Source organism: Ranitomeya imitator, chromosome 8 (assembly GCF_032444005.1).
Source record: "Ranitomeya imitator isolate aRanImi1 chromosome 8, aRanImi1.pri, whole genome shotgun sequence".
Lineage (NCBI taxonomy): Eukaryota > Metazoa > Chordata > Amphibia > Anura > Dendrobatidae > Ranitomeya > Ranitomeya imitator.
The window spans coordinates 161,295,833-161,310,485 of NC_091289.1; the positions used below are offsets into that span (position 1 = coordinate 161,295,833).

The following is a 14,653-nucleotide window of genomic DNA, read 5'->3' on the forward strand; positions in this document are numbered from 1 at the left end:
GATAAACCAGTTAATTTCTGTTTTAAAGGGAGGGATAACTTTTCTACACAAGAAAATGATTTCCTCCATTTATAAACTGCATTTTGTGTTTACTTGTGTTTTCTTGGTCTTTAAATTTGTTTGGTGGCGCTATAGAGTTTAAGTCCTCTTTTTCTCAGAAGAGGCAATTTGCATATTTGGTGATCTGAAACATTTAAGTGTAACATACATCCCGAAAAGAATGAAATAAGTAAGGGGGCAAATACCGTACTTTTTCACACTACTGTAAGTCTTGAATAGTGAGTAGCTGCACTTCTAGGCATAAAGTGATATTTCTGCAGAATTTCTTTTTTATTCTAAAAGATTGTGCAGTAGAGTACAGGGAAGATGTAGATGTGTCTATTGTATCCATGCCTTTACATCCAGAGCCCTGTCAGATGACATGCAGTATGCATTTTACTTACAAATGGTATAGATGGTGGCAGAAGGGATGGAAGATGATGGAGATGACAGTTGGTGCTTTTACAAATCTATGCAGCTAGGAGGAGGGAGGAACTAGAGGCTGCACAGACATTTTGCTTCAAGTCCTTCTGAAACAACAGTTCCAGCTCTACATAGAACTTTATAAGCACTAACTGTCATTATCTCAATAATTGGAAAATCTGTGTTTATTGAAGACACATTTTACTCTTGCAAATGTTGATGATAAAAGATCAATCCAGGAGGAGAAAGAGGCAAATTTCTTTGATAAGATACATTACAGACATTGCAAATTTTCACATGATATTGAATTTAAAACGACGGTTACTCTTTAACCCCTTCACCACATACATGTGTGTCATATGTAACCCTGCCTCATATGCATCATTCCTGGCAGATGATGGCTGATTTTATCAGCCATTATGTGCCTTTAACAGCCACGAGTGGAGCAGAGCTCTGACAGCGGCCTTCAACATGCCTCGGCAGGGAGGTGTGTCATTCCGTGCCTGTGACGTAATCGCAGGGCACCGATTGGTTGTCATGACAGCCGTGGGTCTGCAGATAACCCCTATGCCTGTTATTATGATACGTCTGTAAAAGCCCAGCCCGTGGCTGGCGTTCATAGGACATTGTGATTTTCTCTATACACAGCAGTGCTGAATCACTTTTTTTACTGATGTATCTGGCTCTGAAACTCAGCTCTTGTCACTTAAATGCTTTATTAGCTCCTTTCCATCCATTCTGCCATCATCTATACCCTTCAAGTATAATATAATCTACATGGCACCTGACAACTCTAGTTTAAAAAAAAAAACACATTTACTCTGAATCTTAAAACACCCTTTCCAAGAAGCTAAAGTAAAACTTTTTTTTAAATATTGTTAAAAAAATATGTAGAATTGAGAGTCCTCAGTGGTTGATACCTTTTAATGGCTAACAAATTGCAAGCTTTTGTGACTACTCAGGCCTCTTCCTCAGGCACAGACTAAAAGAAATTCTGGAGAATCGCATATTTATGCACAAAACATCACAGAAAACCCCCCCAAAAAACAACATGGATAAGACAGGTGACATGAAGCAGAATTACCATGAGTGATAAACAGTTATGTCCATAAATATTGGACCAGTTCTTAGATAGGGAATGTTTTATTGTCCTCTGATTGGGGTCTGGTTCTGTTGTGATGACCTCACATGGTCTGAAGGGTAAATTCCTTAGTTCCTTAGTTGATGTAAAAAGACATAAATCCATGCAACACATTCATTCCTGCACTAAGACTGTCAAAGGTCGTCATCAGTTTATATTCCCATATTCTTCTGTGTCTTTAAGATTTGAAGTTACCTTTTAAAACAAGTAATTTCATGTCCATAATGTTATGATTGGGGAGACAAAAATGTATTGCCACAGGTAGATCCATTCTTTTTTCTCTTATTGTATGGCGGTGAGAATCCATTCTTGTTCTCAGTTTCTGCCCTGTTTTTTTTTCTGTAATGTTTTGTGCATAAATATGTGATTCTCCAGAATTTCTTTTAGTCTATGCCTGATGAAGAGACCTGTGTAGTCTCGACAGCTTACAATTTGTTACCATCTTTTCAGTTAGCCATTAAAAGGTATCAACCACTGAGGACTCTGAATTCTAAATATTTTTCTATCTACTGGCTAACACGGTACCAAGATATATATCTTTCCAGTATTAAATATTGTTACAAATCCATAGTTATCTGTGTGTTAGAATGTGGGCCAAGTTTCCTATAAAGACAGGAAATACAGGAATCTAAGTGTGCAGATTTACTTTCCTTATGACATTAATATGCTGGATCCGTTTAGTATAACCTATAGATGATGTTCTCACCTTCACTTCCTCCCCGATGCTTTTTCTTTCCAGTAAGATATCTATGAAAGCCCTGTGTGCCAGGAGACGCTTTGTAGTGCTCTGGATGAGTAGCCGCAGGGCACTGGAGATATTGCTCACGCTGGTTAAGAACAGAGCAGCGTTTTCTAAGCGATAGTAGCAAATTGCATCCACCTCCAAGGTGACGAGATCTTTTGTGAGAATCTAATAAGAACAGGAAAAAAAACCAAAACATTTAGACAAATGGTTTGATAGGAGAAGAAAAAAAAAAGTGTTTCTACTCCTGCAGGTTCAGATTTGAATTGAAGGCGCCATCACAGATTCTGTCAAAAAAAGCAGGAAAAAAAAGTATAATGACACCACAGCAGAAACCCAGTGGGCCTCATTATACCCAAGAGGATCCTTCAGGCACCACTGATGCCCGGACAGCACAATGGTCTTCTTGTAGTATTTTGTCCCATCACTGCATATTTAGGTAACAGATCCACTTTAACAAACCATTTTAATGGGTAGCAAACACAAAGCAAATATAAACAATGCAGACAACTTCTAGAAATGTTACCAAAAACTGCCATGTATACATATATATCCTAAGCAAAGTGCCAACATAGACTTACCTGGTGAAAAGGAACCTCAAAAGTCTTTATTCGGAAGTCTAACTTGGTAAATTTGTCCAACATAGGGAGATAAAAGAAGATCCCTGGGGAAAAAAAATGGTGACACCGCCTTCCATTACTAGGAAATTATATTGTATATCATATTATATTACAGTTGTCAATAGTTTCTTCATAGTACCAGGAGACACGGATAAAAAGGAATTCTGGAATAAAATGATATATAAAGTTATAATGACTGTTGAAGAAATACAATATTTCCTATAAAAAAAAAAAACTTTTAAAAACACTATGAAAATGTCATGAAAAATGTAGTAATTTTCAGAGAACGCATTTGAAAACCAGCCTATGGCTATGTTGACATGGAACAGGTACAAATTAACCCTTACATGACGTCGCCATTTTCTGTTTTTGCACTTTTGTTTTTTCCTCCCCTTCCAAGAGCCATAACTTTTTTTTATTTTTTGTCAATATGGCAGTATGTGGGATGGTTTCTTGCAGGACAAGTTGTACTTTTGAACAATATTTGTTTTACCATATACCGTAGTGGAAAATGGGAAAAAACATTCCAAGTGCGAATTAATTGCTAAAAAGTGCAATTCCACAATTGTTTCTTTTTTTTTTTTTTTTTACCATGCTCACTAAATTCTAAAACTGACTTGCCATTATGATTCTCTAGGTCAGTACGAGTACAGAAACGTCAAACATATATAGGTATTTGTTTTGTTTTTTTTCTAAGTGGTGAAAAAGAAATGCCCCAAATTAAATTTTTTGCTTGTGTCACATTTTCCAAGACCCTTAAAGTTTTGATTTTTCTGGATCAGAAGCTTAGTGAGGGCTTATTTTTTTGCACTCTGAGCTGACGTCATTCTTGAAACCATTTTGGGGTAGATATATTTTGATCGCCTCTTATTAGCAACGTTAAGGCAGTCAAAAAAAATAAATTATGGGCTCAGATTTTTTTCCTCGTTACCCCATTCAATTGGAAAGATTTATTTTATATTTTGATAGATTTGACATTTCTGAACACAGTGATTCCAAGTGTATTTTTTTTGGTTTTATTTTCAATGAGGCAAAAGGGATGATTTGAACTTGTGTTTTTTTCCCCATATTTTTAAAACCTTTTTTTCTCCCACACTTTTTACTGACTTCAATAATCAGTAAAGACATAAGAGACTTGAATCTGCAGGAATCACGATCTCCTATGAGCGCGCGTTCACAGGAGATCCACAATGACAGGCACGGGGGTCATCAGCAGACCCTCAGCTATCTTGACAACCCATCGGCACCCCACGATCACATGAGAGGGGCGCCGATGGGTGGGATTAATGACGACTTCTGTTAAAGTGTTTTTTTCTTATAAATTGTGGCTTGTTTTCTCAGTTCTGGGATCCTCATGAATCCTGTGCATAAAGGGGATGCAGACCTGGTGTAGAGCTGCATCCCCCTAAAGGAGTTATTCAAGCACGTCATATTGATGACCTATCAAAAGGTCATCCAAAGGGTAGTCAGGTTTCACCAATATCTGATCATGGGTGTCAGATATCAGGGATTCCTACCTATCAGGTGTTATTTACTCTGGCAGCGGCCGAAAGTAAATATTGAGAATGGAGCTGAAAAGTACAATAGGTGTAGCCAAGTCGGACCCCAACAGATCATCAATATGTTTTTGTGCAGATAATCCTTTTAAGGCTGGAGTCACACTAGCGTATATTATCCGGTGCAGAGGAGATGGAGAAAATAATTTCTCCATCTACTCCGTTGCCTGTCTTGGCGTATATTGGACTGCATTGGGATGATATCAGAGTACAGTCTGACGTTTCACACACACCCATAGACTTGTATGGGTGTGTGTGAGCAGAGTCTCGCTGCCAATTGAAGCATGCTGTGGTTGTCTCATCATGCCGAAACGGCATGAGAAAATAATTGCAGATCTGCACGGTCCCATACTATAAAACTGGGCCAAGTACTATCCAATAAAACATCAGATAGCACTCGGCCGTGTTATACGCTCATGTGAGCGAGGCCTAAGAGTTTCTCTTCTACATGGTGACTCCTGGCCACCCAGGCACTGTAGGAATTATACATATAACACATACTGTAACAACAGGAAGTGCGGTGATACAAAGTATGGTAAATAATAAGAGGAAGGCTTTATTACCAGGCCCTTTGGCCCGTCCTTGCAGCAAGCGTCCCAGTCGAAAAATTACAGCACGTTCATATTCTCTCAAAACCTGTAAGGGGCAGAGAAACGTTAAAATGTTGATCACAGCGGGTCGTATTGTAATATATGTACGATGCAGAGACAAACAAACAATTTACGTGAGAATGTGAGAGTATCATAGCGGTCTGTGACTACTATTCCCAATTGCGCTCTGTTTTTTAAACTGCAGTGACAAATAAAAGATGAATGCCGCCAGATGCCGTATGTATCAAGGTCACATGTTATACGGTATATATATATATATATACACACACGAGTATACACATACACAAAGATACAGCAGGGTGGTTTGTTTTCTAATTATACCAGCTTTTTTTTATCCCTTTTATTGGTAACATAGGACCTCCAAAAACACCATTAATACTGGGCCGGTGGGAGTCCTACTCTAGGCTGCAGCAGTTCACAGAGGACGATTAAATAAAAAATGCACACGGTGTCATATATACTGGGATTCAATCTTGTTGAACGATGAAATACAAAAATGTCCTGAAATCTGTAGGACTAATCACTAGCACCGCTGTTAACTCTCACCTTAAAGCAAAACCAGATGGAGAGAGGGAGGGTGAGGGTGACCAGCAGCACACAGCAGAATGTGAGCAACACTTCACATAGTCCGAGACCTGTAGGCTTCACAGCTGGAAATACACAATAATAGGAGGAATGAAGGTAGCAGAATGTAAGCAGAGGGGCAGGGGTGCTATACGTACATATCAGTTATACAACATTAGATCTACATCACGTGTACATCCTACATGGAGCAGCAATTTATAATATAATGCGTTGTCAGTCTTTGGCTTTCAGATCTGTTCCTAGTTTTGACTTCAAAAACCCTGAATGAAAAAGGGGGATGTTTATATTGGAGTACCAGTAATAGGGCTTAAATGCATATATTTTGGGCTTGAATTTATTTTTGCAATTAGATTTAATTAAACATGGTGCTCCCTTTGGATTTTTACAGAATATTTGTATCTGCACATTCAACTTTGATGTGGTCTGTGGCCATAAATCAGCGGATTTTGTGGAAAGTAATAGACAGTGCTACACAAAGGCAAGCGGCAAAAAATGTTTCATGAAGACCAATTGCGAAAATTATGTTTAGCCCTATAAAAAAAAAAAGCGGACAGCACTTTTATAATACAAAATGTGAACTGGACATATTGAAGGCAATGAGGATTTCTCATCAGTTGAAAGGCTGCTCATGTCCTGATGAGGCAACATCTTGGCCAAATGCTCTCCCAGGGCTATAACTGGTATAACCTTAGCTATAGATCATCTGTTATAGTGGGTGGAATTTATAGCCGCTGGCAGCAACCTTGTGGCTGTTATCAATAAGCAGTCAATGTGCACATACTGTCTTATCTGACCCCCGCTATGACTGTGCAGTAACCACTACATGTGACCCTCTGCATTCGGTGCCGTGTAAAGCAATCCTGCTTTTATTCTTCATGATTATAGTTACCAGATTGATCATAATCCGTACCTTCATCCTTCTGCTCGCCCTCCAGAAGAGCCATAATTTCAGTCTCCTCATCTGAGGCCACTACGTTGTCCACATCAACGACAGCAGATACCTTAGCCGTATTCTTTGAGGGTTCTCTGACCCTTTCGCTTCTGGATCTTCCTGAGCTTTGATTTAGTTTCCTTTGCCCTTTAGACCCCCGGCCAGTGGAGTCCCTCTGTTTTTGAGGGGGCTCTCTGGAAGAACTGCGAGATCTCCTCTCAGTCATCGCTATGATGATTAGTGAGGGGGCTGCACCCTGTACTTATATGATGCCGACAGGTGGGACGTGTTGTAAGACAAGCAGTAATTAGTGCGTGAAAATCAGTGACATTCCACGTTCTAGTTTGTGAGAACAGCGTCCTCCACATTCATTATACGCACACTGAAGTTTAGCTTTCCTAAAGTTATTCTGCTATAAGAAAAACATTACAGACTATGTTCTATGTTATTAAGCAAAGGTACATTTGGAAAATTGTTCATCTTGGGTTTTTCTCATACCAGTCTGCAATGCCAACTTTTCCAGACAGCAAACACAAATTACGGTATATAGCGCTCCCAAATATCTGTCCTTGCGCATTCTTAATAAAGATAGAAAAATCCCACCCAGATTTGTAGAAGAATCATCTGCAGAAAGCTACGGCCGAGCACCCCTTTTAAGGCCTTAATCCCTACACCTCTTTCTGTTTTGTACATCAAAAGGAGCCATTTTTTAACTGCTTGTTTTCTACAGCTTCATTTTTACTTGTCCTTGTCACCATCTTGGAATGAATGGAACATAATAACTAACTTTTATTAACACTTTATGCGAAGGTTACACACATATATATATATATATCTATATATCTATATATATATATATATATATATATATATATATATATATATATATATATATATATATATATATATATATATATATATATATATATATATATATATATATATATTAGCTGAAGAGCCCGGCGTTGCCTGGGCATAGTAAATATCTGTGGTTAGTTATAGCACCTCACTTCTCTTATTTTCCCATCACGCCTCTCATTTTCCCAATCACATCTTTCATTTTCCCCCTCACATTTCTCATTTTCTCCCTCACACCTCTCATTCCCCCCTAACACTCATTTCGACCTCACATCTGTTATTTTCCGATCACTCCACTATTTTCCCTCACTCCTCTTTCGACCTCACATCTGTCATTTTCCAATCACTCCACTATTTTCCCTCACTCCTCTCATTTTGCACTCACACCTTTTCATTTTCACCTCAGTATATACATGTTTGTCATCTCCCTTATATATAGTATACACCTGTATGTCATCTCCTGTATATAGTATATACCTGTATGTCATCTCCCCTGTATATATAATATACCTGCTGTGTGTCATCTCCCCTGTATATAGTATATACCTGTATGTCATCTCCTCCTATATATAGTATAAACCTGTATGTCATCTCCTCCTGTATATAGTATATACCTGTGTGTCATCTCCCCTGTATATAGTATGTACCTGTATGTCATCTCCTCTATATAGTATATACTTGTGTGTCATCTCTCCTGTATATAGTATATATCTGTGTGTCATCTCCCCTGTATATAGTATATACCTGTGTGTCATCTCCTCCTGTATTAGACCTCGTTCACACGTTATTTGCTCAGTATTTTTACCTCAGTATTTGTAAGCTAAATTGGCAGCCTGATAAATCCCCAGCCAACAGGAAGCCCTCCCCCTGGCAGTATATATTAGCTCACACATACACATAATAGACAGGTCATGTGACTGACAGCTGCCGTATTTCCTATATGGTACATTTGTTGCTCTTGTAGTTTGTCTACTTATTAATCTAATTTTTATTTTTGAAGGATAATACCAGACTTGTGTGTGTTTTAGGGCGAGTTTCGTTTGTCAAGTTGTGTGTGTTGAGTTACGTGTGGCGACATGCATGTAGCAACTTTTGTGAGATGAGTTTTGTGTGGCAACATGCGTGTAGCAACTTTTTGTGTGTCGAGTTGCATGTGACAGGTTAGTGTAGCAAGTTGTGTGCAGCAAGTTTTGCGCATGGCGAGTTTTGCGCGTGGCGAGTTTTATGTGTGGTGCCTTTTGAGTATGTGCAAGTTTTGTGTGAGGCAACTTTTGCATGTGCTGCAACTTTTGTGCATGTGGCAATTTTTCCGCGTGTGCAAGTTTTGCGTGTGGCGAGTTTTCCATGAGGTGAGTTTTGCACTTGTGGCGAGTTTTGCGTGAGCCTAGTTTTTGCATGTGGCGAGTTTTGCGCGTGGCGAGTTTTGAGCGGCGACTTTTGTGTTTCGACTTTTATGTGGCGAGGTTGGTGTATGTGTGGTGAAATGTGTGCTGAGGGTAATATGTGTTCAATCACGTGGTAGTGTGTGGCGCATTTTGTGTGTGTTCATATCCCCGTGTGTGGTGAGTATCCCATGTCGGGGCCCCACCTTAGCAACTGTACAGTATATACTCTTTGGCGCCATCGCTCTCATTCTTTAAGTCCCCCTTGTTCACATATGGCAGCTGTCAATTTGCCTCCAACACTTTTCCTTTCACTTTTCCCCATTATGTAGATAGGGGCAAAATTGGTGAATTGGAAAGCGCGGGGTTAAAATTTCACCTCACAACTTAGCCTATGACGCTCTCGGGGTCCAGACGTGTGACTGTGCAAAATTTTGTGGCTGTAGCTGCGACGCCTCCAACACTTTTCCTTTCACTTTTTTCGCCATTATGTAGATAGGGGCAAAATTGTTTGGTGAATTGGAATGCGCGGGGTTAAAATTTCGCCTCACAACATAGCCTATGATGCTCTCAGGGTCCAGACGTGTGACTGTGCAAAATTTTATGGCTGTAGCTGCGACGCCTCCAACACTTTTCCTTTCACTTTTTCCCCATTATGTAGATAGGGGCAAAATTGTTTGGTGAATTGGAAAGCGCGGGGTTAAAATTTCGCCTCACAACATAGCCTATGACGCTCTCGGGGTCCAGACGTGTGACTGTGCAAAATTTTGTGGCTGTAGCTGCGACGGTGCAGATGCCAATCCCGGACATACACACACACACACATTCAGCTTTATATATTACATATATATATATATATATATATATATATATTTATTAGTGAATGTATAAGGAAATAGAGCGCACTCGCCGATCATCCAGTGCAGGAATCTTTATTCAAACATCGTGCTGTACATCTTCACGACCGGGGGTGCTGTACAGAGAGTGCGGCAAAGCGGGACAACGGCCGTTTCCCGTTGAAGCGCCAGCCAGGCATGAAACGGCCGTCGTCCCGCTTTGCCGCACTCTCTGTACAGCACCCCCGGTCGTGAAGATGTACGGCACAATGTTTGAATAAAGATTCCTGCACTGGATGATCGGCGAGTGCACTCTATTTCCTTATACATTCACTATTTGCACCCAAGATCAGATATCCTGGCTTCACACAGGTGAGCGGTTCCCACTTTGTTCTTCCTGGCAGTGGTGCTGTCTGGCTGTTCCTTTTGCATTCGCTATATATATCACACATACATGTATATATATATATATATATATATATATATATATATATATATATATATATATATATATATATACACACACACACAGTAAATATACACACAGTTGTGGCCAAAAGTATTGACATATTACATCCGAAACGTTGCCACGCCGTTTGGGCATTAAAGTCCACATATTTTTCATTTGGTGGTGCCGTTTTCCTTTTTTCATCCTTATATTTTGAACCACCTTGAACAGTGGTTTGGGAAGCTTTGCACATTTTTTAAGGTAGTATTTTGATGCTGTTCCGTTTTTTTCTATATATATATATATATATATATATATATATATATATATATATATATATATATATATATATATATATATATACACAGTATATATACACACAGTTGTGGCCAAAAGTATTGACACCCCTGCAATTCTGTCAGATAATACTCGGTTTCTTCCTGAAAATGATTGCAATCACATTCTTTGGTATTATTATATTCATTTAATTTGTCTTAAATGAAAAAAACACAAAAGAGAATGAAGCAAAAAGTAAAACATTTCACTGATCATTTCACACAAAACTCCAAAAATGGGCCAGACAAAAGTATTGGCACCCTCAGCCTAATACTTGGTTGCACAACCTTTAGCCAAAATAACTGCGAACAACCGCTTCCGGTAACCATCAATGAGTTTCTTACAATGCTCTGCTGGAATTTTAGACCATTCTTCTTTGGCAAACTGCTCCAGGTCCCTGATATTTGAAGGGTGCCTTCTCCAAACTGCCATTTTTAGATCTCTCCACAGGTGTTCTATGGGATTCAGGTCTGGACTCATTGCTGGCCACCTTAGAAGTCTCCAGTGCTTTCTCTCAAACCATTTTCTAGTGCTTTTTGAAGTGTGTTTTGGGTCATTGTCCTGCTGGAAGACCCATGACCTTTGAGGGAGACCTAGCTTTCTCACACTGGGCCCTACATTATGCTGCAAAATTTGTTGGTAGTCTTCAGACTTCATAATGCCATGCACACGGTCAAGCAGTCCAGTCCCAGAGGCAGCAAAACAACCCCAAAACATCAGGGAACCTCCGTCATGTTTGACTGTAGGGACCGTGTTCTTTTCTTTGAATGCCTCTTTTTTTTTTCCTGTAAACTCTATGTTGATGCCTTTGCCCAAAAAGCTCTACTTTTGTCTCATCTGACCAGAGAACATTCTTCCAAAACGTTTTAGGCTTTTTCAGGTAATTTTTGGCAAACTCCAGCCTGGCTTTTTTTATGTCTCGGGGTAAGAAGTGGGGTCTTCCTGGGTCTCCTACCATACAGTCCCTTTTCATTCAGACGCCGACGGATAGTATGGTTTGACACTGTTGTACCCTCGGACTGCAGGGCAGCTTGAACTTGTTTGGATGTTAGTCGAGGTTCTTTATCCAACAACCTCACAATCTTGCGTTGAAATCTCTTGTCAATTTTTCTTTTCCGTCCACATCTAGGGAGGTTAGCCACAGTGCCATGGGCTTTAAACTTCTTGATGACACTGCGCACTGTAGACACAGGAACATTCAGGTCTTTGGAGATGGACTTGTAGCCTTGAGATTGCTCATGCTTCCTCACAATTTGGTTTCTCAAGTCCTCAGACAGTTCTTTGGTCTTCTTTCTTTTCTCCATGCTCAATGTGGTACACACAAGGACACAGGACAGAGGTTGAGTCAACTTTAATTCATGTCAACTGGCTGCAAGTGTGATTTAGTTATTGCCAACACCTGTTAGGTGCCACAGGTAAGTTACAGGTGCTGTTAATTACACAAATTAGAGAAGCATCACCTGATTTTTTGAACAGTGCCAATACTTTAGTCCACCCCCTTTTTTATGTTTGGTGTGGAATTATATCCAACTAGATGGTGGCCCGATACTAACGCATCGGGTATTCTAGAATATGCATGTCCACGTAGTATATTGGCCAGCGACATAGTATATTGCCCAGTCACGTAGTATATTGCCCAGTCACGTAGTATATTGCCCAGTCACGTAGTATATTGCCCAGCGACGTAGTATATTGCCCAGTCACGTAGTATATTTCCCAGCGACAAAGTATATAGCAGAGCCATGTAGTATATTGCCCAGCGACGTAGTATATTGCCCAGTCACGTAGTATATTGCCCAGTCACGTAGTATATTGCCCAGTCACGTAGTATATTGCCCAGCCACAAAGTATATAGCAGAGCCACGTACTATATTGCCCAGTCACGTAGTATATTGCCCAGCGACGTAGTATATTGCCCAGCCACGTAGTATATTGCCCAGTCACATAGTATATTGCCCAGCGACGTAGTATATTACCCAGTCACGTACTATATTGCTCAGTGACGGAGTATATTGCCCAGCCACATAGTATATTGCCCAGCGACGTAACATATTGCCCAGCCACATAGTATATTGCCCAGCCACATAGTATATTGCCCAGCCACATAGTATATTGTCCAGCCACATAGTATATTGCCCAGCCACGTAGTATATTGCCCAGCACAGAGCCGCGTAATATAGAGACTTAAAAAACAAATAAACATATACTCACCTTCCGAAGGCCCGTTGGAAGTCCTGCTATACTCACCCTCCGCCGCCTTTCCCGCAGGACCTATGATGACGTCGCGGTCACATGACCGTGACGTCACGGCAGGTCCTTGTCGCACACCAGCCCTGGGAGCGGAAGCTGCCGCTTGCAATGGCGCGGTCCCGGGAGCGTCCAGAGGAGCGGGAAAGGCGGCGGAGGGTGAGTATAGCAGGTTTTTGTTTTTTTAATTATTATTTTTAACATGACATATTTTTACTATTGATGCTGCATAGGCAGCATCAATAGTAAATAGTTGGGGGCACACAGGGTTAATAGCAGCGGTAACGGAGTGCGTTACACCGCGGGCCGTTACTGCTGCCGTTAACCCTGTGTGAGCGGTAAGTGGAGGGGATTATGGAGCGGGCGCCGGGCAGTGAGTGCAGGGGAGTAAGGGAGGGAGTAATCGGACTGTGCCCGTCGCTGATTGGTCGCGGCAGCCATGACATGCAGCTGCCGAGACCAATCAGCGAACGAATAACCGTGACAGAAGGACAGACGGAAGTGACCCTTAAGGTACCGTCACACAGTGGCATTTTGATTGCTACGATGGCACGATTCGTGACGTTCCAGCGATATAGTTACGATCTCACAGTGTCTGACACGCTCCTGCGATCAGGGACCCCGCTGAGAATCGTACGTCGTAGCAGATCGTTTGAAACTTTTTTTCGTCGTCTAGTGTCCCGCTGTGGCGGCATGATCGCATGGTGTAACAAAGGTGTGCACGATATTGTATACGATGTGCGCATTAGACAACTATGTATATAGATTTGGCTTTAGGACAATTCTTTTTGTGTTTTTTCATTTAAGACAAATTAAATGAAAATAATACCAAAGAATTTGTGTTTGCAATCATTTTCAGGAAGAAACTGAGTATTATCTGACAGAATTGCAGGGGTGTCAATACTTTTGGCCACAACTGTATATATAATGTTTTGCCTTTTAACATGTTTCAAATTTTTCACTTTTTCATTTGTTGCACAAATAAAGTACGAACTCTACCCTGTGGGTAAGTGTAATTACTGTGATACCTGTGACAAAACACTCTGGGATCGCCTATGCTGGGGTCAAAGGACACGTGGTTTGTGCATTGAATCTGAGGCGTACAGCAGGTTTCTGAGCAGGCTGACCTCAGGTCAGATTTATTAACGTGAAAGCAACACAAAAAACAAAACATAAAAATAAACCCTAGCCTGTCCGGCACTAACTAAACAAATACGTTGCTATCTCAACAACTGGGGGGGCTTCTCCCACCCAGCTAACATCATACAGATCTTGAGCAGAGCTCTTCACTCACGTTTGTCTCACACAGGCAGGCAATCTGTGTGCCCCAGGCAGACACTGGAACCACCCAGCTGGTCATCTTTTATTCCTGCAATCATTAACCCATTAGCACCCTGAAGATACTGAGTGGCCTAATTCACATAGGACAAACACCTGGGCGAGATATACCTGCCTCCATCTACCACACCAGCATGAGTCTTACATATCCCCCCCTCCCCTTGCTCAGACCACTCCGGTCGAGCAAGAACACTTTTGAAACAGTGCACTCGGGATAGGGCATCGGCGTTCCCCATCTGCACCCCAGGTCGGTGCTCCACCGTAAAAGAGTAAGCCTGCAGGGCAAGGAACCACCTGGTTACCCGACTATTACGGTCCTTGTGGAGGTGCATCCACTTGAGAGGGGCATGGTCTGTGACCAGCCTAAACTTCCTACCAGCCAGGTAATACTTGAGGGAGTCGAGAGCCCATTTAATGGCTAGGCACTCTTTTTCAACCACGGCATACCTCTGCTCATGTACATTCAGTTTCCGACTGAGATAGAGGACCGGGTGTTCGACTCCGTCCCTCACCTGGGAAAGTACAGCTCCGACACCAGTATCAGAGGCATCAGTTTGTAC

General features: G+C 41.1%; 1 protein-coding gene across 1 annotated transcript in view; it reads right to left on the reverse strand.

The window, feature by feature from the left end:
* NPHS2 (NPHS2 stomatin family member, podocin) overlaps positions 1-14,653 on the reverse strand; it is a 47,185-nt gene that overhangs the window by 6,502 nt on the left and 26,030 nt on the right. Inside the window, exons 5-9 of the mRNA XM_069737630.1 lie at positions 6,628-6,909; positions 5,679-5,782; positions 5,085-5,157; positions 2,927-3,009; positions 2,310-2,513 (exon numbers count right to left, since the gene is read on the reverse strand). Coding sequence (XP_069593731.1) covers positions 2,310-2,513; positions 2,927-3,009; positions 5,085-5,157; positions 5,679-5,782; positions 6,628-6,909 — 746 coding nt within the window. The remainder of the gene's footprint in view (positions 1-2,309; positions 2,514-2,926; positions 3,010-5,084; positions 5,158-5,678; positions 5,783-6,627; positions 6,910-14,653) is intronic.